Below are 23779 nucleotides of genomic sequence, written 5' to 3' on the forward strand. Positions count from 1 at the left end.
CATCAGGATGCATTTTCCAATTGATGCAAACGTTGAATAAAGCTTCATCCCATCCCACTGTCAAAAACATGACATGAGGCATCTTACAATTGATGATGTTCAAAATCAAGGAACTGGGTGGTAAGTGCAGAATCAGAGATGTACACAGTGGGTGGGAGGTTGGGGAAGGTTACCGGCAGGAAGTGGGTCTTAAGGGATGAGCAGGACCCTTGAGGGATGAGGACACACAAAGGGCTTCCAGGCACAGGGAAGAGCAAAGTCACAGAGGTGAGAATGGATGGGTGGCCTGGCAGAGGGACCCCAGGTGCAGAGGGTGGTGGCAACACAAGCTGGGGAGGGGAGCCGGGCACAGTCATCCAACCTTGACTTACAGGTTAAGGAACTTGTTCACTTGATCTGCTTTGGGCAGAGTAGGTGGGGCCTGGAGCGCCCTCTGGCCTGGAGCTCTGCTCGTCCCTGCTAAGCAGCGGTAACTCCATCAGATCTTAATTTGACAGAGGTATCTCTAGTCAGGGGCCGCAGCAGGGCAGCAGCCATAGGGATCCTGAGAAGCAGACAGGTTCAAGAAGATTCTCAGACAGAAGGGTGTGGCGCCAGTAGATTAGGGCAGGGGAACAGGGAGGAGACAAGACTGATGCCTGGAGTCCTAGTATCTCAGCCCACTGAGAGGGACCTTGCCAGCTCTGATGTGCTCTGGTTTCAAGCTCTGCAGAGGCTATTCTCAGAAGGTAGTCTGAGAAGTGCACAGGGAAGGGCTTCCTGCTTTGTAAAAGGGTCCTCGTTCCTGACTCACAAATTGGCAGGAGGCTTGCGCTCCCTGTGCCCAAGACTGGAAGGGAACTTTGTCACCTTGGAAAGCAGAAGCTCTAGAGAAGGGCATGTTGAGATAGGGGGTACTGCTTTGAAACACATGGATTTCCCCTATACACAACCCCGTGGGCTCTCACCAGAGTGATTTTCCCTTGCCAGGCAGCACTGAGACAGACCCCTGTGCCCTACCAGGATGAGAGAGATTGGATCTCACGTTGTGGAATTATGATGATTCCATCATGATTCAACAGTTGGGTTGTTGGGATGCAAGCCAGGGGCCTGGGTCTACAGCTGGTCTAGGGAGGGCAGGGGTTGTTGGTACAAGGTCCTTGGTCCTGCGTGGGAGTCCTGGGGCCAGGGTTGGGTCTTGAGCAGGATTGGGGGTGGGGTAAGCCTGGAGTCTGACTACAGTTGTCAGGTCCCAGGTTCATGGCAATCTGTTAGGGGTTCTAGGTCCAGTCTGGGTCGTAATTGGATGTCCTGGTTCTGAGCCCATTTCCACACTTCCTGGTGTTGGGTCTAGGACCCTGGTCTAGCGTTGACAGTCCAAGACCAGATCTGGGCCCCGCCCCCATGTTCAGGGTTTAGGGTCATGATAGTGGTCTGGGTTCGGGGTTAGAATCAAGGTCTGGGATCAGTAACCAGGATGGGATTGACGTTATGATCAGTGTTTGAGGTCATAGTCCAAAGTCTGGATGTGGGGTCCTGTTGGGGGTCTGGGGTCAGGTTCAAGGTCTGGGTGGAGTCGGGGACTCATGGTTGTGATCCAAGGTCATGGTCAGATAAGAGGTGTCCAAGGTTTGGGTCTGGGGTCCTGTTTGGAGTATGGGGTCATGAATGGTATTCAGGTCTGGTGTCAGGTCCTCGACTGCGTCCAAGATCCGGGAGTCAGGGGTTGTAGTCAGGGCCTGAGACCCAAGTCCCTGGAATCGTGCTCTGAAGTGCCAGCCTGGGGTCAGGACGTGGTCTATTGCGGAGTCTGGCATCCGAGTTGTGATCCGAGTTGGGGTCAAGGTGGTGACCCCGGCCCGGGGTCGGGGTCCGGGATGGGTCTGAGATGGGGTCTGGGTGGCCTCTGGGGTCAGGCCAAGTCCAGCCCGCGCGGCCTCCAGGGGGCGCCGCCGCCCGCCCGCCCGGCCCCTCGCGGGCTCGCTGGCGCTGTGCGCGGCAGGCGGGGCCGGAGGCGGCGGCGGCTCCGGGGCGCGGGCGGCGGCGGCCTGACTGCAGTCCCGGCGGGAGCGGAGCGAGCCGCGGCCGGGCCGAGCCGGCGCCATGGGGCGGCGCCGCCTGTGAGCCGCGGCGAGTGGAGCCGCGGGCGCCGAGCGGGGCCGGCGGGCGGCGGCGCCCGAGGCCGACGGAGCGGCCGGACCGGGCCAAGCGCGCCAGCCGAGCGGAGCGGAGCGGAGCCGAGCTGAGCGGCGGGAGAGGCCGCCGCCGCCGCCAAGATGGCGGACCTGGAGGCGGTGCTGGCCGACGTGAGCTACCTGATGGCCATGGAGAAGAGCAAGGCCACGCCGGCCGCGCGCGCCAGCAAGAAGATCCTGCTGCCCGAGCCCAGGTGAGGCGGCCGCCGGCCCCTTGGCCCCGCTCCCTGTCGGGTGTGGCGAGCGCCCAGCCCCGACCCCGCAGCCGCAGACGCCGGGGCACTGCCCCGTGACCCCTTCTGCCCCAGCCGCCGCTCCAGGTCCCGCGGCGCTGACCGAGCCCTGCTCACCAGGCCCTGTGCTCCTGAACCCGAGTGCCCCGGCGCCAAGGCTTTCCAGCCACTGGCTCCCCACCCGACTCGGTGCCCCCTGCTCCGCTCGGCCTCCCTTTCCCTTCGTGCGCTCTGCGGGGCCCTCATCTCTGCCTTCTCCCACGGGGCCCCACTCCCCTTCGTCCGGCAACCCTTGGTCTCCTCCACCCTCCCCATGGGGTCCCCTCCTCCGCCTCTCAGCATCTACCTGGCCTGACTGTATCGCTCATCCTTTTGCTGCCTCTACTCCCAGTCCCCCCCCCACCCCCCACCCCGTCTTCTGGTCAGCACTGTGTGAGGTTTGGGGGAGACAATAAGTCTTCTCCACGCCCAGGTGGGTCACTGGCTTGGGGTGGCAATTGAGAGTGCTTTGGTGGTCGGGGTGGGGTGGGGGAAGCAGGGTGTGGTGTGTGCCCCTCCCAGTGGGGGAGACACCCACTGCCTCTCACCCCTTGTATTCCTCCTCTGGCCGGCCCTACATATGGTGCCCTATGGGTGCTGTTTGCTGGGGGACATTCTAGCACCACTGCAGCAGCTGGACCACGGCTGCCACCTCTCTGTGAGACAACTGATGTCATTGCACCTGGTGTCAAAGTTGAAACGGTGCAGGATGTAGGTGCAGAAGTATACAGGTACAGACGAGAGCCGAGGCTTGTCCGGCATTTTACGGTTTCTAGAGTATTTTCCCATCGTTTGAGCCTCGAGGCCACCCATGGGCAGATAGGACAGGTATGGTTTTGTCCCCAGGGAACAGGTGGGAAGCTGAAGTCCCAGAGGTGAGTGGCCTGCCCAGTGTCACAGGTAATCCAGGGTGGTGCCCAGCCACCAGATCAGGGCTTCCGGCTTCTAGTTCCACATCGCGTCCACCACTCTGGCCTGAGCCGGGGCCTGGCCATTCCGTATCTACAAGAGCTGTGTGCCCACTACAATTCTTTGGGTCACGTGGTGAGGCCTGTCCCAGCAACTCTTCCATACCTGCCTGAGAGCTGGCATGCTGGTTCCCGGCCAGCCCTGGAGGCTGGGCCTGTCCTAGCTGTTATGGTCTTATCATGTGACTTTGGGCAAGTCCCTTCCCATTTCTGGGCCTCGGTATTCTCATCTGTGAAATGTGGATGGTGTGAAATGAGGTTGTGACTATGTGGTGTCCTGAGTCTTTGAAGCGAGTCCCAAAGCTGCGAGGGGTGCCATGCCGTTATCTCCCGTGCCCTCCTCGGGGCCTGTTCACTGGGTTTCGGATTGACTGAACACTAGGCCTTGGAGAGGAAAATTGGTCTGCATTTTGAAAAGGCCGTTAGGGCCCTTTTTTTCTAAGACATTTGCAATCAGATTTCTCAAAACAGGAACCAGACTGACTCTCAGCTGGGGGCTGTCCAGGGAGCAGTGACAGTTAGAACAAAAACGAGTTCAGAAATGACAAAGCCACGAGGGAGGAAACGGGGGAGTCAGCCTCTGGGGCTTGTAACGGCTCTCCTTGGTGGCCAAGCCCTCGAGACTCTCCTGTAGGTTGGAGTTCTGCAAAAGGGTGAGGTGGGGCCTTTTCTGGAACTCTCTGCGTTTGGGTAATCTCTCCCCAGAATGCATTGCTCCTGATGGGGCCCCGCCTTGGGCCGGCTCTGCAGGTGTTAGCACCCCGAGAAACGAGATGTTCCTCTTTTCCTGTCTGCTTTACTATCTGTGGTAATGATGGTGGTGATGGGAATGATGGTGGAAATTATGATAATTTATTATTTATTTTGACACCTGTCGTCTCAGTTGATCCAAAAACCAACAAGGCCGTGCCTTGCGTGTAGAGTTGCTCAAGCACTGTCAGCACTGTGTGATGTCTGAAACCAGGTAGGCTGTTAGTTTAGGGGAACACCTGGGCTGAGAGCCAGGTGTTACAGGTTCTCGTGTAGGGTCACCATCTGGCAATGACTCACATCTGTGAGATGGATTGGAGGCTCTAAGCAGTGACCGACGTTGGTGAGCTAAGGCCGGGGAAGGGCCAGAGCTGCTCTGGGCAGCAGGCCTGGGCTGCCCCTAGGAGTCCAGGCCTCTTGCATCAGAGGACATGCTAGCCTTTGCTTTATGCTTCACACAGCCAGTGTCAGCTGCCTCCTACCCTCGGAGGCACTCCCCAGTTTGCAAAGTGTTTTTACTCCATTTATCCTTTTCACAACTCTGGCACAGCAGGTGGAATGCTCCCATTTAATAGTTGGAGTAACTGAGGCTCAGAGAGGGAGACTTGGTCACGGGGGAAGCTGGAATCTTAACCTGGGTCCCTGGGCTCCCTGCTGTGCTTCATATCCTCTGCACAGCCCTCCACACCTCTGCTCTCATCTGTCCATGTTTTGTGGAATGTACCAGCTGGCACCCCTTGTCCGGGGAGCCATGGATCTGGGGAGGTAGCCTGGCAGCAGGGCAGCCCCCAGCACCGTCAGCTGTCCTAGTTCATAAGGCCCAGCCCCCTCCTCGTTGGCTGGGACAGAACTGGGCTGCCCCGGCAACGCTGGTGCCTAGAGGAGGCAGCTCCACGCCTGGGGGGTCACATCATCCCTCACCCACAAGGTCAGGGTCAAGGAGAAAGGCTTTGGTTTGTCCATGACAAGGTGCCATTTGGAGTTGCTTCCACCTTGGGGTGGTCCATCTTGGCAGCCTCCCTTTGGCTGGTGCCCAGGCTGTGGCTTGGCCGAGTCCTGGGGCTGGCATCACAGCTCTGACTCCTCAGGGCTGGGGTAGGGAGCTGTTGGGCACAGGGCCGAGTTGAGTTGGCTCAGGGGCCTCCCCTTCTGTCACCCTATAGAATCTGAGGAAACAGACCCATTTCTCCACCTTCTCATGGAAGGAAGCAGAGCTGTGTAGCTGAATCCTGCCCCGATACCAGCTCACATGGGACCCAGGCACGTCCCTTATCCTGGCAGAGACAGCCTCAGTGTTCACATCGGTAAACCGAGAGGGCTGCCCCTTCACCAGTGACCTCTCAGGGTCTGTGGTCTGAGCCTCTCCCCAAAGGAGCCACTGTTTCCCTTTCCAGCAGCAGCCCTGTAACCATCGCCATTTGCTTAATATGACCATGGAGGCCTCGTGTAATTAATCTCTGGGCTCCTGGCTGAGGAGCCGGCTTGGGCGGTCCCAGGAGGTGCCCCTGCTGTCCCCAGTGACAGTGGCAGCCCCAGCAGCAGATTGTTGGAGCCGGGTGCCTCTTGCAGCCTTCCATTTTCTCGGTTCTTTCCTGGTCCCTCCCCCACCATAGATTTCCTTCTTCCTGCCCTCTGCTGGCTTCCCAGTCTCCCAGACCGGCCACTCTTCCTCTGCTGCTTCTTCGTTCCTGTTAACTCTTTGCCTCCAGAACTTCCTGCCCTTATTTGTGGGGGGAAGGGGTGCAAGGGAACATTGCGTCCCTTCCTCCTCCCTCCACTCCTTCATCACTAGCCTTTATCCCTTCCCCAGAACTTTCCACTCCAGTATCATCGTCCTCCCCGCTCCTGCCGCTGAAAACAAGACGATCCTGCCAGCAGTCCTTCCCTCTGGGCCTTTGAAGCCCCTGCATGCCCCAGGAATGGGTCTCTGGGACACCTTTTCCCATCTGTTCTCTTTTTCTGAGCACCAGGTTTCACATTTTTTGTCATGAAAGTTGCTCACCCGCCTGTTTACTGTGGGATTTGAGCGGGCAAGCATGAGCATCACAGACTGGAATCTGTGCAGGGGAATCTGGGCTCTGTCAACCCAAATCCAGGAATAATGGGTCCTATTAATGGACGATCAATTCCTAATAGTAAATCCCTGTGAGGTCAGCTGTAGGCGCACTTCTGCAGCCTGCGTTTGCTCCCCCACCCCGGGTAGGCACCCAGGTCAGCTTTGCAGAGGTACTGAGCTCTTGGGGCCCAAGGAGTTCAGGCTGCGTGTATATGGCTGGGGCTTCCGGGATATGATGCTCCCGCCTGGGGACAAACAGAAGCCATGAGCGTGAGAGTCTTTGGGGAATGCACAGCCTCCATCACACCTGCCCTGTCTTCCTGTGGTCCCGAGGGGCCCTGTGTCCTCCGTGGTCACATAAGAAAGACGACGGTACACTCAAGTTACCGCTAAGCTGTTTCAAACTAAGAGAAACTAAAAATGAGGGGTTGGGCGGCAGCTTTTTTCTCACACAATAACAAGCTCTCTATGCATCACTGCTTACCACGAAGGCTAGCGTCTACACAGGCAGAAAAGCAGGGTTTCACAGTGGGTTTCCTGGTGTAAACGCGGTAGCAGCTCTGTTCTCTGAGGGGAAGTTCTCTGACTCTGGGAGCCATCCTGGGTCTGGGGTGGGGGACAGCCCCTCCTGTCCCCCAGGGGCACAGAGCCCTGGAAGTTTGTTCTTGAGGTGTTCTAATGCGATGGCAGTAAATTGCCGGGTGTGGTGCTTGTGTCATATTCATATAGAAGCCAGGACATGTGACAAGGCCGCCAGAGTCCTTCTTCCTATAGATCCTACAAGGAGCCCCTTTGTGGCCACCATGCCGTTGGGAACCTGGGTTGCAGCGGACATTCTCGGTGGTGGTCTTGTGTGTGTGGTGCCCAGTGGGTGTCATTTTCTCCCTGGCCAGGGCTTGTTCCGTAGTTAGCTGTTTGGGTTGGTCTTTCCTATTTGGTTTGTGGCCCTGTCCTCGAGCTCTGAGCACATTGTCAGCCCCAGGGAGAGTCATTGAGAAATACTAATAAGCCCCAGGGGACTTCCTCCTACCGCTGCCACCTCAGTGCCAGGTTTCCTGGAAATGCCACAGAAGAGTGCCTTAGCTGCGACCACAGCCTCCACTCTGCTGGATTGTTAACTGTCACCTCCCAGAGCGTGGCATTTCCGGCATGGCTGCACCGGACCCGTAGCCCCCGTGCCACCTTGCACCGTCCTGGGATTTCATGTTTCTGACATCCCTGTCACATGGCCACAGGGACAGACATGGCCCCTGGCCTGCCAGTTGCCAGCCAAGGCTGCCCCCAGCTTGATGGGCTCCCAGGAGAGATGCCACCTGCTGTCTTCAGCCACTAGCAGGTGGAGGGGAAGGCAGCTGGGGCACAAGCTGGAGTCCCCTGAGATCTTGCTCTTCTACGGAGGTTAAGGGGAGGCCCCTCCCTGGTGGGAGGCCCTTTATTAGGGAAAATTGGACCTTTGCTTGACACTAATTCCGTGTGGGACTTGGGGAGCTACTCAGCTTCTAGCTTTGATGTCCTCACCATCAAAAGGAGTGTGTCTGCCTCTGACCCCTGCAGTCCCACCCAGTCCACGTGTACGGTCCGTAGCCCTGCGTGGGAGTCATCTGGGAGGGCCCAGACCACCCTGCCAGGCCACACTATGCCACAGAGCGAGAGACTTTGCTTTTCCTCTGAACCACGTGGTGCCGGAAGGTACCTGCAGTTCTCCCCCACAGCCCTCACTCCCTCCCTGCCTCCTGTCCTGTCACCCCCAACCTGTACTCTGGGCCGAGAGGGAGGAAATGCTCCCCCTGCCCCCACCAGGTCAGTCTGGGCCTGCTCCTCGGAGCACCTGGAGCCGGTGGGAACAGCCATGGCTGCAGGTGGCAGTGCCAGGCAGTGGGGCCAGGCAGCTCCGTGCCATGGTGGGGCGGGCCTCCTGCCAAGGGGCTCTCGATACTTTGGCAGGGCAGGTATGGGGCTCTGCCCCCCAGGCTGAGCAGCACGATACGTGAGGCTGGTCTGGGCAGAGTGGCGTTGCAGCCACTCAGCTGGCAAAGGCAGTGTTCCTGGGCCTGGGCCTGGCCCTGCTCAGGGCTCACCTGTCAGGATGGCCACAGGCCCCACGCCCCGGGAACATGGCAGGTGTGGAAGAGAACCAAACAAGACTGTGTAGCTTTAGTCACATTCTAGAAGGAGGACAGACTGTGGGATCCTGGCGGGAGGGCTTCTTCTAGGAGGGACGTCAGCCGACGCCCTCACAGTGAGACTAGCATCTTAGGAGAGCTCGCCTTCTGTTTTGTCCTCTCAGGCTTTTTAAATGCCAGCGCTGTGGTGACAATTCAGCATTTTGTTGACATCCTCATTTTACAAATGAGGAAACTGGACATTAAAGTTAGTGACTTGGCGTGGCCTCCGGAGAGGAAGGTGGGGAGAGCCATTTGGAATGCAGGCCTGAGCGCCCCTCCAACCATGAGAGCACAGGGTGCCCCAAGGCCCTTTCCGCAGAGGGACTGGGAGCCTTAGGGTCCTTCTGGGAGGGAAGATGCAGCCACTTGGCTCTCTTGACAACCTACAGTTGGTCTGGGAGCCACATGCTCCTGGATATTGGGGTTGTTGACCTGGGTGGGGGCTGGAATGCTGCTCTGGGCTTCCCGCCACTCCAGACCGCCAGTATCAGGGAACGGGTGTTAGAGACGGAGGTGACCCAGCCCAGGAGGCTGCCATTACCTCCTGTGCCAGGCTATACTTGCCACTCTGGCGGGAGTGTCCCCCATGACACATTTTTCTGACCTGCCAGCTCCCTTGGCCACCAGCCCTGTGGGAATGGACAGGAAACCCTGATGCTGCCACTTTGGGGGCCATCCCTTCAAGGGCGCTGCTCAAATCTAACCTTGTGTTTGGTTGGGGGGGGGTGTTTATTTTATTTAGAAAACATTTTTTTTCTTTTTATGGAAGAAAGTGAAGTGCTGTGGGCTGGGAAGAATGCTGCGGCCGTCCCATGCAGGCTTCTGGGGGGGGAGGGGGCGGGGTCTGGCTGCCGAGGCAGCTCGGAGCCGTCTGCCTTCTGCTGTCCCTGGGCTGAGGCCACAACAGAGCCACCAGGCAGGGAAAGGCTGTGCCGCCTGCAGCCTGGCCTCCCTGCTGGGCAGGCCCTCAGAGAGTGTGTTTCCCAGCGGAGACCTTGGCGTGTCCAGTTCTTCGCTGTTCCGCAGGGCCACCGAGTCACGTGGCAGGAAGTGGTGGTGCTGCTCCCTGACTCCCGGGGGGCATTCCCATTGCGTCGCTTTTGCTGAGCTGGCACCAGTCTTGCTGGTTCCCAGGAAGTGGGTTTGGGGCTCAGTGACTATCGCAGGGAACATGGTGGGGTCATCCCAGACAGGCTGGAGTCACGCTGCCTGCCATCTGCATTACCTGTCTGGACATTGCACCTGACCACACCTGATCACCATCAGACTGTCCACCTCTGTGGAGAATGGACATTTTGTGATGTTTTCCCTCGATTGCTTTTTCTCATCCCCTGCCATAGGATTGGAGTGCAGATGCTGAGAGCCCAGAGCTGAGCCAAGCGCTGGTGAGGGCCCTGCCTTCCTGGTCCCCCTCGCGGGAGAAATCCAGGCACCTGGCCCTTGTGGGGTTCCCGGGCTCTGTGCCCCTAAGTCTCGGCCACCTACTCTTGCTGCCCTGCTGAGCCTTTGCTGCCTCCAACCAGGCCCTTCCAGCTGTGCTGTGCCCGAGCACACCCAGGCTTGTCCCAGTGTCTGAACAGGAGGTCCCCTCGCAGAGCTGGGAGCCCTAAGAGCTCAGCCTAGACTGTGCCCCAGTCCTCCTGGGCTCCCGTCTCTAGTCTCAGGCCCCAAGATAGGAATGTGTCTTAGATTCACAGATTTTTCAAGTTCCTGCTGTGATGTAAGTGCACTGGGACTTGGTATCTGGCCTTGGCCCCTGAGTCCCTGTCAGTGCCGTCGGGCTGGGGAGATGTGTCCTTGATGGTGGTGGCTGGTGTGTGGCCCCAGGATGGGCAGGTGTGCGTGCTGGTTGCAGAAGGTGTCCTCGCTTTCCCAGAAGGAACCAGCTCTGAAGTGGTAGTGCAGGGCCACCAGGCCACTGGCCCTCAGCTGGGGATCTTGTCAGTTGGAGTCACAGGATGGGGACACGACAACAATCCTGGTCATCGGCACCCTCCTTCCTGTTGGAGACAGTTTTCAGAGGCTGTCTCCCAGAATCCAAGGGTGGGGAGGGAGAGGAGGGGGTCGTGGCTTCAGGATTGTGCTTATGACAGCTCTGTACGCTCCCTGAGTGAGGACCTGGGCTTCCACCCAGACAATCTCAGAAGGAAAGTGCTAAGCGGAAAAGGGTTGGAGTCCCCTTCCTTCGAGCCCAGGCCCAGAGGCTCAGGCCCAGGGTCCACTTACCACACTGGCCCTGCCTGGAGCCTCCTCGCCCGGCCTTGCTCTGACAGAGTCCAAAGCCTCGAAACTTTGCAGGTTTGGCTTGCCTTCCAGCTGGCCTTACCAACTTTCCTTCCATCCGTCTGGCAGCCCAGGCCTTCTTCTACCCACCCTGTTTCTTTCCCTCACTCCTGGTTCAGTGTCATCAGATACCTCCCCTAGTGGGTGCCTCCAGCAGTCTATCCACTCAGCTCTCCGCCCTGGACCAAGCTTTCTAAGTGCCCCCTGCCAAGCCTCCTCCCTGACCCATGGCTTCTTGCTCATCCCTGGCCGGGCCTTTCCTGCCTACTGCCTATCCCTATGTCCACTCACCTGCCCTAGGCTTCACCACCTGTTGACATCCTGTTTGCACTTGAGGAACCCAGTGCAGTTCCGCCTTCTCCACACAGCCTCTCCCGGGGCCCAGAACACTTCCTTTCTCGAGGCTCCTGGAACTGACTGGGTTCCACTCAGGCTTTGGCACACTCTGTTTAATGTCACAGACCCAGGACTTGTGCTGTAGGAGGGCCTGCCTGGAGGACAGGGATGCAGGGCTCCTTCCAGTAGACGATGGGCAGCAGGCACCAGGGCCCCATGCTGGGCTTTCAGATGGGGCGCAGGGATGCAGCGAGGTCAGGACACAGAGCCCGGGCTTTCTAATCAGCGTTCTCCAGCTGCAGCCCCTTCATCAGTGGCCCGCTGGTGACCCCACATACCTAAGGGCCATATGAGCATTGCATGGGCTCAGGTGTGACTGCAGTATGGCCTGCAGTACAGGCAGCTAAGAGTGTTCCTTAGGACCCCTGCTTAGTGAGGGCCAGACATGACCAACAGCTGACTATGATGACAGGCCAGCAGGTGGCCCAGGAGAGGGACAAGGGGACAGAAAGGTGCATCTGAGGCCTGAAGGATAGCCCGGTGTTGCTTTCCCAGACTACTTGGAATTGGGGGTGAGCTAACCAGGCGGAAGCCTGGGCCTGGGCCTCCTGTCAGAGTGACCAGCCCCTCCCCTGCCGCCTCCCAGCAACCCAAGGGCAAGTATTAGGAGCACGGGAACTGAGGCTTTTTTTTTTTTTTAACTATTTTTTAAAATTCAGATATAATTCACATAACATAAAATCCATCGTTTTAAAGTGTACAGTCCAGTGGGTTTTAGTACATTCATCATGTTGTGTAACCTTCACCACTACCTAATTCCAGAACACTTCCGTCTCCCCCAAAAGAAACCCCATTAGCAGTCACTCCCCTTTCCTCCCCCAGGCTCTGGCAACCACTAATCTGCTTTCTGTCTCTGAAGATTTGCCTGTTCTGGATGTTTCATATAAATGGAATCATATAATGTGTGGCCTTCTGTGACTTTCTCTTTGCACTTAGCACAATGCTTTCAGGGTTCATCATATTGTGACATATATATATATATACATCACTGCTGTATTCCATTTTAAGGTCGAGCAGTATTCCATCGTAAGGACAGACCACATTTCGGTTATCCATCATGTGCTGGTGGGTGAGGCCTGACTTTGGACGTTTGGCCAAGTTCCTAAAGCCAGCACAAGGCAGGGCTGGGACCAAACTTCTGAGCAGCCACCTGCTGGCCACCCTCGCATTTGGGGACAGAGCCTTGGGGGGCAGGCACAGACTTCCTCTGGTCTTTCTGGTGTGGACCCGACCTATGGTCGGGTCCTCCGGGGTGGCGTGCCTTCCTGCAGGGAGCAGTGACAGCCCCCAGCAGTGAGAGCCCTCCACTCTGGATTCTGGGGCAGGAGGCACTGGCCTTCTGCCTTCTGGGGAAGCAGGGCCAGGAGGCCTGACGGGCTCTGGGTCACCATGTCCCTGTCTTTCAGCATCCGCAGTGTCATGCAGAAGTACCTGGAGGACCGGGGTGAGGTGACCTTTGAGAAGATCTTCTCCCAGAAGCTGGGTGAGTACAGTGGGGGTGCTGCCAGCCTCAAGGACTTCCCACCTCTGGCCCAGCTGCCCAGGCCTGGGGCATGGGGGCAGGAGGATCCTGAGGCCCCCACCCCAACTAGCTCCCAGGAGGTTTGGCCTCCCTTCCACTGGGGCAGGGCAGCCCGCAAGCCTCTGAGTGGCAGTAGGGCTGTGACCTGTTGTGCCTCCCAGCCCCTGGCTGTGGGCCTAGGTTGCCCTGTGAAGGGGGTGGCGGCCCAGCAGTCTTCCAGGGCCGCCCGGGGAAGTTCCTCCTTTGGGGTTTTTGTTTTTGTGAGTTGCAGCTTCCCCTTGGCCCAGGCACAGCTGCTCAGGGCCGTTGGTAGAACTGACAGGAAGGGGCGGGGCCCTTCCTGTGGCGCCTGCCGTGCTGTGGTCGGCCCACCCCCACCCCAACCCACCCCCACCCCCACTGGCCCTCTTTGTGAGCAACCTGCTTTGGGCAGGCTTGGTCCTCCATTCCTTTTCCTCCAGTGCCTGGTGCCTCTTGTCAGAGTGGGGACATGGCCCATAGGGCAGGGTTGGGACAGGTCTCAGGGAAGCCGGCTGTAGCGACACACGGTCTGATTTGGGCTCCATTTGGCCTTACGGAGAATAGGAGCTCAGCTCTGAAGTGGGAATGGCCTGGCCTGGCCTGCTGGGATCAGGTTTTGGAGGTCAGATTTAGGGAGTTAGTGTGTCAGGAAGCACACAGCTTGGGTCCTCCCTTGCCTGTGCTGTGTGACCTTGGGCACGTTGCTTTACCTCTGAGCCTGCTGGTGAATCACCTGGGAACTAGGACTCAGGCCTGTTGGAGGACCAGGTGACACGGTGCCAGTGAAAGCCCCTTGTCTACTCGGAAGCCCTGGTCATGAGTTACTCAAAGGCACAATATTGAAGGGCCAGGCCTCCGTTACCGGAAGTGATGGCTGCGAGCTCTGGCAGAAGTGCCCAGGCAGTGATGACAGTGCCCCAAAGAGGCACGGAAAGCCACCCAACATAAACTGGTCACCCAAGTTGGGCTGGAGGGCTCAGGGACCGCCCTTACTTCTGCTTTGCCCTCTAGGGCTGCTCTGGGGCTAGGCCTCAGGCCTCCCTGGGAGGAGTGAGGCCTGGCCTATCTGGGGTGTCCTGTGAGCCCTTCCCATAGCCTGTCTCACTTCTTCCCTTCCCCAGTGGCCCATGCCCTTCAAGGGCCCACTCCCCGGCCTGTCCTTCCCAGGACCTGCCACTGGGTAGAAGAGCCCCATGTTCTCATGCCTGCCACATACTGCCTGCCTAGAGGCCTCCCTGAGCCTCAGTTTCCCCAACTGGACCTGCCCTCCCTGTCTCCCTGTTTCTCAGGGCTGCTGAGAGAATCAGCCAGATGATGAGGTTGTGTGGTCCAGGGAGAGGGGCGTTGCTCCGTTGGAAGCTGCCTTCCTCCCCATGCTGTAGCTCTGGCCTGGCCCAGTGGATCTCACTACACCTGCACAGCCCGCTTGGTGGGGTGTCACCCTCTCAGGACGTGCAGGCCCCAGACTGCAGTGAGAGGGTAGCGAGCCCAGGCCTCTACCGTCATTTTCCAGCCACCATCTGAGGAAGCAGATTCTGGGAGGGGTAGAAACTGGGTGCCCTGACCCTGAATCCAAGAATCTTCAGTTGGTGGCAGCCTGTGAGGCCACCTTGCCCAGCCCCCGCCTGGGTCAGAGACCACCTCTGCCACCTCCTTGGCCAGTTCGGCCTGGGGAGCCGCAAGCCCACACCACCCACCATGACAGCAAGGCCTCGAGGTGTGGCTCAGTGCAACTCAATGCTTGCTTTCAGGGTACCTGCTCTTCCGCGATTTCTGCCTGAAACACCTGGAGGAGGCTAAGCCCTTGGTGGAGTTCTATGAGGAGGTAAGGCCGGTCCTTGCTCTGCCTGGAGAAAGGTAGGAGGTTGGGGCTGCTTCTGTTGAATCTACAAGATGCCTGGCATTGGCACCCCCAGACCCTGCTGGGAGGAAGGTTACCTGTGGGGATCTCGTCCTCTAGATCAAGAAATACGAGAAGCTGGAGACGGAGGAGGAGCGTGTGACCTACAGCAAAGAGATCTTCGACACCTACATCATGAAGGAGCTGCTGGCCTGCTCGCACGTGAGTGTCCCGGACCCGCCTGCCAGCCCAGAGCCACCTGGGCATAGGGAAGGGAGGATGGCGCCCTGCGGAGAGCTCACAGCCACCTCTGTCTTCCCTAGCCCTTCTCGAAAAGTGCCACTGAACATGTCCAGGGCCACCTGATGAAGAGGCAGGTGCCTCCAGATCTCTTCCAGGTGTGTGCTGAGCTTATTCCCCACTGCCTCCCGGCCCAGCCAGGGTCACCTTCGGCCCTGGTCAAGGAGTCTGGTTGGCTCCCACTCTGGCGCAGTCACCAACCCCTACCTTCCTCCCTTAGCCGTACATCGAAGAGATTTGTCAAAACCTCCGAGGGGATGTGTTCCAGAAATTCATCGAGAGGTGAGAGCAGGGTGCAAGCAGGAAAGGTGGGGGAGGCAGAGGCCGTCCTGGGGAGGGGTATGGATGGTGGAGGTGCTTTAGGCCCTGGGCAGGGGGCACCCGGGCTTGTCTGCTCCTCAGGCAGGAACTCCTGAGAGGTTAGGCAGGCCCAGTCATCCCCTCCTCCACACTCCCGCTCCAACCTTCTGAGTACCGGGCACCTACAAGCCTGTCCCCGCTGATTCTCCAGGGAACAAGGGACCTATGCACCTTTCCCTCCCATAGACTGTCTAGCATCTTGCTGGGCCCACCTGGGCTGAGAAGTGTCAGGGGGTGGTAGGGGCGGGCACAAGAGGACACACTGCCCCCTCTTCAGGCCCTCATGGCCAGAGCCCACCTGGTTGGGTGGGGGTTGTAGACAGATTTCAGCCTGATGGAAGGAACAGCTTTCTTGGGGTCCCAGCTCCCTAGCCATGGCGTGGGAGTTTTCACAGGGAGTGAGTGCTGTGTCACTGGAGGTATGCAAGCAGGGATGAGACGAGCATTGTCAAGAATATGGCAGCAGCAATTGTAGGTCAGCCTGGAAGACGAACTCTCTAAGCTTATCTGATTTCAGCAGGAACCCAAAGATCAGTGGCCAGGGCCTGCTCAGGCCAGTGTTCAGGGTAGGGTCCCAGCTCCGGATGGCACTGTTCCTGGGCAGTCCCAGAAGAGCACACCGAGGCCTAGGATCCCCGGGAATGGCCGTGGGGTGGGGCAGGCTCCCGCCCAGCATCATTCCACTTACTTTCTAAGGCTCATCTGAGCCCGGGTTCTCCTCTTACAGTGAAAAATTCACACGATTTTGCCAATGGAAGAACGTGGAGCTCAACATCCATGTGAGTGGGCTGGGTGGGCACGGAGAGCTGGGCTCCCTGCTGTTGCTCCCCAGGGAGCTGGCCCCGGGCTTGGCCAGGGCTGGAGAGGTCCGGAGAGTCTGCCCTCCACCCCTGGTGCGGCAGCTGTGGGGTCAGTGCCAGGATCCCCGTGGGGGTGGCTCCGGGCATGTAAGCATGAGGTGAGGGTGGCCCTGCATAAGAGGCCCAGGCCGCCTGCAGTGACCCCACTTGTTGCCGCCCCCACAGCTGACCATGAACGACTTCAGCGTGCATCGCATCATCGGGCGAGGGGGCTTTGGCGAGGTCTATGGGTGCCGGAAGGCCGACACGGGCAAGATGTGAGCACCTGCTCAGCCGGCAGCGTTGGGTGGGATGCCTGAGGGAAGGGAGGGCCTCTGAGGGTGCCTTGAAGGCATGGACGTCCATGGGAGAATGGTGAGGGGGACCAGGGGCCCAGGAGCCAGGTGGCAGGGGCCTGAAAGGGCTGTTCTCTGCAAAGGGCCGTGTGCCCACCATTCACTTCCCACCACTGTCTCACTGCCCCCCCCCCCCCCGTCTTTCTTGTGCTATTACACCCCGCCCCTAGAGCCCCCAACCCGCCAGCACTTTCTCCTGCCCTCTCTCTGTCTCAGTGTGTCATAAGTTTGTCGTGGTGTCTTCCCAAAAAGACCCCTGGGGACCCCCGACCCTGGGCCCCAGAGCAGCCCTGGGCTCTGCACTGCAGGTGCCAGTGGACTGACTGACTGACTGACCGCCCCCCCCCCCCCAGGTACGCCATGAAGTGTCTGGACAAAAAGCGCATCAAGATGAAGCAGGGGGAGACCCTGGCCCTCAACGAGCGCATCATGCTGTCCCTCGTCAGCACCGGGGTGAGCTGGGCGGGCGGGCTGGCCCCCGGAGCAGCCTCTGGCTCTGGAACATTGGGCAGCCTCTGCTGACCTCCCTTCTGTCGCCTCCCAGGACTGCCCGTTCATCGTCTGCATGTCCTACGCATTCCACACTCCCGACAAGCTCAGCTTCATCCTCGATCTCATGAACGGTGAGTGTGTGGCCTGGCCCCCGGTGGACCACGGGGCTGGGGGCGGGGCTGGGGCGGGGCTGGAGGCAGGGGGCTGAGTGCCCCGCGGGGCTGCCTCCCTCAGGCGGGGACCTGCACTACCACCTGTCCCAGCACGGGGTCTTCTCCGAGGCCGACATGCGCTTCTACGCAGCGGAGATCATTCTGGGCCTAGAGCACATGCACAGCCGCTTCGTTGTCTACAGGGACCTGAAGGTGAGGTGTGAAGGCCTGTCCCTCCTCTCCCACGGGAGTGGTGTTCCCTGGACAGGGCCAGCCGGCTCCCACTGCTCCCTCCTTCCCACTGAGCCATTTTCTGGATTCAGGCTGATTGGCGGGGGGTGGGTGGGTGGGGGTGATCAATGCCTGGGGCCTTGTCCCTGGACACCTGTAACCCTCTAGAGTGAAGGCAGTGACCCACCTGGCATCTTGCCTGACTGGGCCCTGTCCCGAGCCACCCCGGGGGGCAGCTCACTGGGCTTCCTCCACAGCCAGCCAATATCCTGCTGGACGAGCATGGCCACGTGCGCATCTCAGACCTGGGCCTAGCCTGCGACTTCTCCAAGAAGAAGCCCCACGCCAGCGTGTGAGTGCCTCAGCCCCCACCCTCCCTTCCAGAACCCTCTGCCAAACCTGCTCATGGCTTCCTTGCTTCCACAGGGGCACCCACGGGTACATGGCCCCTGAGGTTCTGCAGAAGGGCGTGGCCTATGACAGCAGTGCCGACTGGTTTTCCCTGGGCTGCATGCTCTTCAAGCTGCTGCGGGGGTGAGTGGCTGTCCCAGGAGGGCTGGTAGGACAGGACAAAGCAGCTCTTTCCCAGACTAGGTTGGAGCCTGGGGGAGGAGCCTACAGCTGCCTGGGTATTATAGTGGCACCACACCTGGCTTTGGACAAGGGTCATCCATGTGGCCTGCCTCAGTTTCCTGATTCCTGTCCTCTGACCTTGGCCTCTCTTGCCTAGGCACAGCCCCTTCCGGCAGCACAAGACCAAAGACAAGCATGAGATTGACCGCATGACATTGACAATGGTAAGTGTAGGCTTCCAGCCCAGGGATGCTGGGTGGAGTCCGTGGGGAGCCACAGTGGGGCTGGGGTCTCCTGTGGGTTTCAGGGTCACGGACTCTTGGTTCTCGCCAACTAGCAGTGATCTTGGGCGGCTCATCCCCACTCTGGCCTCCTGCCCCGTAGGCTCCCCCTCCCTGTGTTGTCAGAGCAAACATGCCTGTTTGGGTGACTTAGGAAGCTGGGCCCTGTGTCTCCTGCCGGGGGCTGGCCATCCCCCTCCCACCACCCCAAGCAGCCTCAGGAGCCCCAGAGCTATGATGGGGCCAGGGGCCCTTCCTTGGCCCCTGCCAACGTCTCCCTCCTTCCTGCAGGCCGTGGAGCTGCCTGACTCCTTCTCCCCCGAGCTTCGTTCCTTGCTGGAGGGGCTACTGCAGAGGGACGTCAACCGGAGACTGGGCTGCCTGGGCCGAGGGTGAGTGCCTGGGACCGGGGCCACTGTCCCAGGCCTTGCCTCCCAGCCAGGCCCTGGGCCCTCGGGCGTGCTGCAGTGTCCAGGCCTCTGCCTGTGCCCCCCTGAGGACAATCACGGAAACTCCCTCCATGGTCCCAGCCTCCTTTGAGGAGCTCACAGGTTGGGGCACAGCCAGCCCCGTCCAGTGTCCTCAGGGTGTAGCTATTGGAGTCGGCTGGGGACTGGCTTCCGGAGGGGCCATTGTAGCCAGTATGGTGATGACAATGATGAAAGAAGCTTTTTATGTTTATGAAAAATTTACTAAGTGCCAGGCATGATGTTGCAAGATTTACAATGTTAAAACTCACAACAGCCCTACGACATGGGAATTGCAGTTCTCCCCATTTTAGAGATGAGGAAACTGAGCTCAGGTTTAAGGAACTTGCCCAAGGTCACAGAGCCAGAGAGTGGCTAAACCAGCAGTTAGCTTGCGCCACCTGCCCCACGGCCCAGACTAAGCCCCAGCCTGGATGACCTGCATCTCTCTCCAGGGCCCAGGAGGTGAAGGAGAGCCCTTTCTTCCGCTCCCTGGACTGGCAGATGGTCTTCCTGCAGAAGGTAACTGTGGGGACCAGGGCTGGTGGGGCGTCCTGCAGCCCTGGCCCCGTGCTGATGCCCAGCCCGTTCTGCCACAGTACCCTCCCCCGCTGATCCCCCCACGAGGAGAGGTGAACGCCGCCGATGCCTTTGACATTGGCTCCTTTGATGAGGAGGACACAAAAGGAATCAAGGTGCTGGGCCTTTCCTGGCCTCCCCCACCTGAGCCCTGAGCTCGTCCTGGGGGTGTCCTCGTCCCTTCTCTGCCTCTTTGAGATCCTTCACCAGCCATATCAGCTGCTGGGCCTCAGGTTTCTTCTCCCCAAATGTTCCCGGGGGAGGTGGGGGTTGGACCAGACCACCCTGCTGGGGGCCCTGGGGCCACACAGGCTTGTGGTGACGAATGTCCCTGCCCCATTCCCACATTCCCACGGTGCAGTTACTGGACAGCGACCAGGAGCTCTACCGTAACTTCCCCCTCACCATCTCCGAGCGGTGGCAGCAGGAGGTGGCAGAGACCGTCTTTGACACCATCAATGCTGAGACGGACCGGCTGGAGACCCGCAAGAAAACCAAAAACAAGCAGCTGGGCCATGAGGAAGGTGAGCGTCCTTGGCTGCTGTGGGAGCACACTGTCCGCTTTAGAGATGAGAAACAGGCTTGGGTTTCAGGAACCCAGCCAAGGTCACGGCCAGAGAGCAGCCGAACCAGGATTCAAACCCTTGGCGGGGTCTCTCTTGCTCTCTTGCGGCAGACTACGCCCTGGGCAAGGACTGCATCATGCACGGCTACATGTCCAAGATGGGCAACCCCTTCCTGACCCAGTGGCAGCGGCGGTACTTCTATCTGTTCCCCAACCGGCTCGAGTGGCGGGGCGAGGGCGAGGCCCCGGTAAGGAGGGGGCCGGGGCATGGGGCTGGGCCAGCTGGCAGGGCCTGTCCAGTGTCCTCACGGCCCCTGCCTGCCCCTCCCTGCCCTGCAGCAGAGCCTGCTGACCATGGAGGAGATCCAGTCGGTGGAGGAGACGCAGATCAAGGAGCGCAAGTGCCTCCTTCTCAAGATCCGAGGCGGTAAACAGTTCGTCCTGCAGTGCGACGTGAGTGGGGGCCTGGGGGGCCTGCAGGCAGGGGCGGTGTGGGGACAGAGTGGCCTTTGGGGCACCCAGGCCCCACCTAACAGACCCCGCGACGTGTGCAGAGCGACCCAGAGCTGGTGCAGTGGAAGAAGGAGCTGCGTGACGCGTACCGCGAGGCCCAGCAGCTGGTACAGCGGGTGCCCAAGATGAAAAACAAGGCGCGCTCGCCCGTGGTGGAGCTCAGCAAGGTGCCGCTGGTCCAGCGCGGCAGCGCCAACGGCCTCTGACCCCCCCACCTGCCCGCCCGCCTTTTATAAACCTCTAATTTATTTTGTCGAATTTTTATTATTTGTTTTCCCGCAAAGCGGAAAAGGTTTTATTTTGTAATTATTGTGATTTCCTGTGGCCCCAGCCCCCACTTGCCTTGGCTCCTGCTGCCACCAACCTAGCCACTGTCCAGCCCCTCTCAGCCCTGACCCCCTCAGGGTCACCCGCTCCCAGTGTCTTCCTGTGGGGGGAGAGCAGCAGCCCCCCCGCCCCTTCCCGGGGATGATGCCACCTCCGGCCCTATGGGCTGTGCTCTGTCCCCACGGCACAGCTGGGTGGCCCAGCATCCCTCACCGCAGGGGAGGCCGCAGCATGGGAATACTACCTGAATTTTCCCACCACGACCCCTCCTGTGACAGGGACATAACCCTGCACTGTCCTGCCTCCAGCCAGTTGGTGAAGAAGGAGCCCATTGTCTCCTTGACCCCAGGACCTCCCGTGGTGACTTAGACTCCTGCACCCTCACTTGGGAAGAGTCCTTGTGTCACTAGCTGCCTCCATTCTCACCTTCCGTGGACACTGTGGGGCTCGGCCAGGAGGGTGGCGTTGGCAGTAGGTGCTGCTGCCATCACTGCAGCCCCCCTCTTCCACCCAAGCACCCGGGCTCAGAGACCACAGAAAGGCAACTTCGGGTTGTGCCACATGCTAGCCTGCCCTGAGGTCCCCAGGCTCCTGGACTGGGCAAGGCCTTGTCTGCCCAGGACTGCAGGGGCCAGTCGGGGTGGGCTGGCAGCACAGTGAGAGGGGCCAGGGGGGCCAGCCCTAGCCACTCCAGGCCAGTCAGTGTGCCCCTCGGGCTATCCAGCCCCAGTCCCACGTCCCGTCAGTGCCACCACCCACAGGGCGCCACCTCGCCCACCGCATGCCCCCTCGTGCCAGTCGCGCTGCCGTGTGGTGTCGCACCCTCTCCCCCTGGGGCTGGGTTCGCATACCCTCCCCTCCCATCTACTCACTCCCCGGGGCGTTTCTTTGCCGATTTTTGAATGTGATTTTAAAGAGTGGAAAATGAGACTATGCGTTTTTATAAAAAAAATGGTGCCTGACTCCTTGGCTGTGTCAGACTCTTTTGTGTCCAATGACCATTTTCAGCCACTGTTGGGCTAGGGCCTCAGGGGCGAGGGTCTTGGTGGCGCCAGCTCCCCTCCACCAACACAGCAGGCATCCAGGGCCAGCCTCTCCAGGGTGGGGTGGGGGGAGCCCACTCCCCGTCTCCTACCCCACCACTTCTTCCTCCTACCTGGGGGGCAGGGGCAGAGGAGTCTTCTGTCCACTGCCCAAGGGAGCAGGAGGAGGTGCCTTCAGTTTGGTGCTTGGTATCACATTTGCACTGAGCACCCTGGCTTGCCAGGCACATGAGGACACCACACATGGACAGTTAGGTCTCTGCCCTCAGGGCCATAGTGAGCCTTTGGGCCCTTAGGCTGTCTCTGGCTTTGGCCTCCCCTCTGCTCCCCCAGTAGGAGGCCTGAGGGAGTCCCCAGATCAGGCCTCTCATACCCAGAGACTCTGGTCTACTTCCTTTTTCCCTTATCCCTGCCCTGTAGACCCCTTGGGTGGTGTCCATTGCGACCCCATGTAGGGCTCTGCTGGGCAGGGCTGAGGGGCTCACAGCCAAAGCACCGTGTGGCAAATGGAGAAGGAAGGCTGCTGGGGGTGGAGGCTAAGGAGTCTTGGAGGAAAAGGCCTTCGAACTGGGCCTCTAGCATTGGGAGGGGGAGGTGGGGATGTTTCTGATGCAGGGAAGGGCCAGGCAGTCAGGAGTGGCTCAGGTTGGCAGGAGCACTGGGAAGGAGCCAGGCCTGGGAGTCCCGGAATGCCAGGCTCCACTTGGCCCAGGGCCCAGTGCTCACTTAGTGCAGAATGAAGATGGGAGTGGACGTGAAGACTGAACTTGGATAGGCTCTGGGGAGGTTCTTGAAGGCTCTGGACAGGCTGAGAGCTGGCTGTAGAACAAGTTGCTGATTACTAAGTGCAGAATGTGTGGAGGAAGGTGGAGAGTAGGAGGCAGGGAGACAGCTTCGGGGCCACTGTTTCTGTCCAGGGAAGCAGATGTCATAATGACGGTGGTAGAGGAAGAGATGCAAAGAGGCCAGATGGGAAGAACCCAGCCCACCAGCAAAGGGTGGGACTTGGGGACGAGAAAGAGATGGGAGTCCAAGATGGCACCTGGGAAAGTCGGTGGTACCATTCAGAATCACAACCAGAGCTGGCCTGAGGGGAAGAGGGTGAGCGTGGCCGGATCTGTTTTTGGACATGCTGATGGGATAACATGGGACACGGTGCAGAGATGTCCCAAGGGAAGCTGAAATGGGTCGTGGAGGTGGCATCAGGGTCGACGGTGGAAACAGATAGGCTTTCAACCAGGAAGAAGCTCGACTTGGGGAGGGAGAGAGTCCCTGGAAAAGGGGTGAGAAGACAATGGAATTAGAAATCTAAGGCCAGTGAGGAGTTGTGTTCATAACTAGAAATCAGGAGAGGCTGGGCCTGAGATTCCTGTTAAATGGGTGAAGAGGGTGTGGGGGAAAGGGCAGCCCCTTTAAGACATGGTGGCGGCTAGCAACAGCTGCAGCAGTGGCAGCCAGCAGGGCCTGACTGTAGAGTTGTGGCTATTCAGAGGCCTTTGAGCTGCTATTAAACCCAAGGATATTACAATGCCCTGATAACACCGCAGGGTGGGGTGGCAAAGTGATCCCAGATAGCATAGGCGTTACACGGCCACAGTGAGAGGGCAGGGTGAAAATGACAACCAGCCTCCCAGCCCAGAGACTCAACTCAAACTTCTAGATCAAACTATCTGGTCGTTTTGCAAATACGAGATCAGAGGGTCAGCTTTGGCCAAGCCTCATGGCTGCCTCATTACCCAACAAAACCAGGACCAGACTCCAGGTTAAGGCCAGGGCAACAACACCAGCGCTCAGCCAGCGAGGCCTGCACCCTGGTTCCTGTGTGGGTGGAGAGGCCGGCCCTGATTTCGAAAGTCTCCTTCCTTTCCTGACACTGGCAGCAAAGTGCAGCCTCTGCAAAAGGAATCCACGCGGTGGGTGAAAGCCCTTCACGATGGCCTCCTCCACCAGGAAAGGTCTAGAGCCAGCCAGGCCTGCTCCCTACACTCCCCAATACTCCTGTCCCTGACTCCAGGGCCCTTGGGGGGCGGCCTCCCCGCATGGCTGAGCCCAGACAACGACCCAGGTCCCTGGGGAGGGTGCTTCATGATTTGCTGGCCAGGCGTCTCGAAGTGATGGGGAGGGAGCCAGCTCCTACCACCTCACCCGCACACACAGGCATAGTCGGTACCCGCGGGGCCCAGGGTAGGAAGACCGGGGGATGGGCAGGACCGCTGAGGAAACAGAGAAACCTAGGAACAGCAAAACGTCGGCC

General features: G+C 59.3%; 1 protein-coding gene across 1 annotated transcript; it reads left to right on the top strand.

The window, feature by feature from the left end:
- The first annotated feature begins 2121 nt into the window (after positions 1-2121).
- Positions 2122-21444, top strand: GRK2 (G protein-coupled receptor kinase 2). The gene is made up of 21 exons (XM_074336759.1): positions 2122-2368; positions 12471-12547; positions 14359-14432; positions 14568-14669; positions 14771-14845; positions 14968-15029; positions 15835-15886; positions 16133-16224; positions 16656-16755; positions 16847-16925; positions 17029-17159; positions 17435-17529; positions 17604-17711; positions 17908-17974; positions 18323-18423; positions 18954-19020; positions 19098-19193; positions 19439-19601; positions 19754-19890; positions 19982-20095; positions 20197-21444. The coding sequence occupies exons 1-21, from the start codon at positions 2256-2258 to the stop codon at positions 20359-20361; spliced, it is 2070 nt and encodes a 689-aa protein (XP_074192860.1). The 5' UTR covers positions 2122-2255; the 3' UTR covers positions 20362-21444.
- The last annotated feature ends 2335 nt before the right edge of the window (positions 21445-23779 follow it).

The sequence above is a fragment of the Rhinolophus sinicus genome, linkage group LG06 (assembly GCF_036562045.2).
Source record: "Rhinolophus sinicus isolate RSC01 linkage group LG06, ASM3656204v1, whole genome shotgun sequence".
NCBI lineage: Eukaryota > Metazoa > Chordata > Mammalia > Chiroptera > Rhinolophidae > Rhinolophus > Rhinolophus sinicus.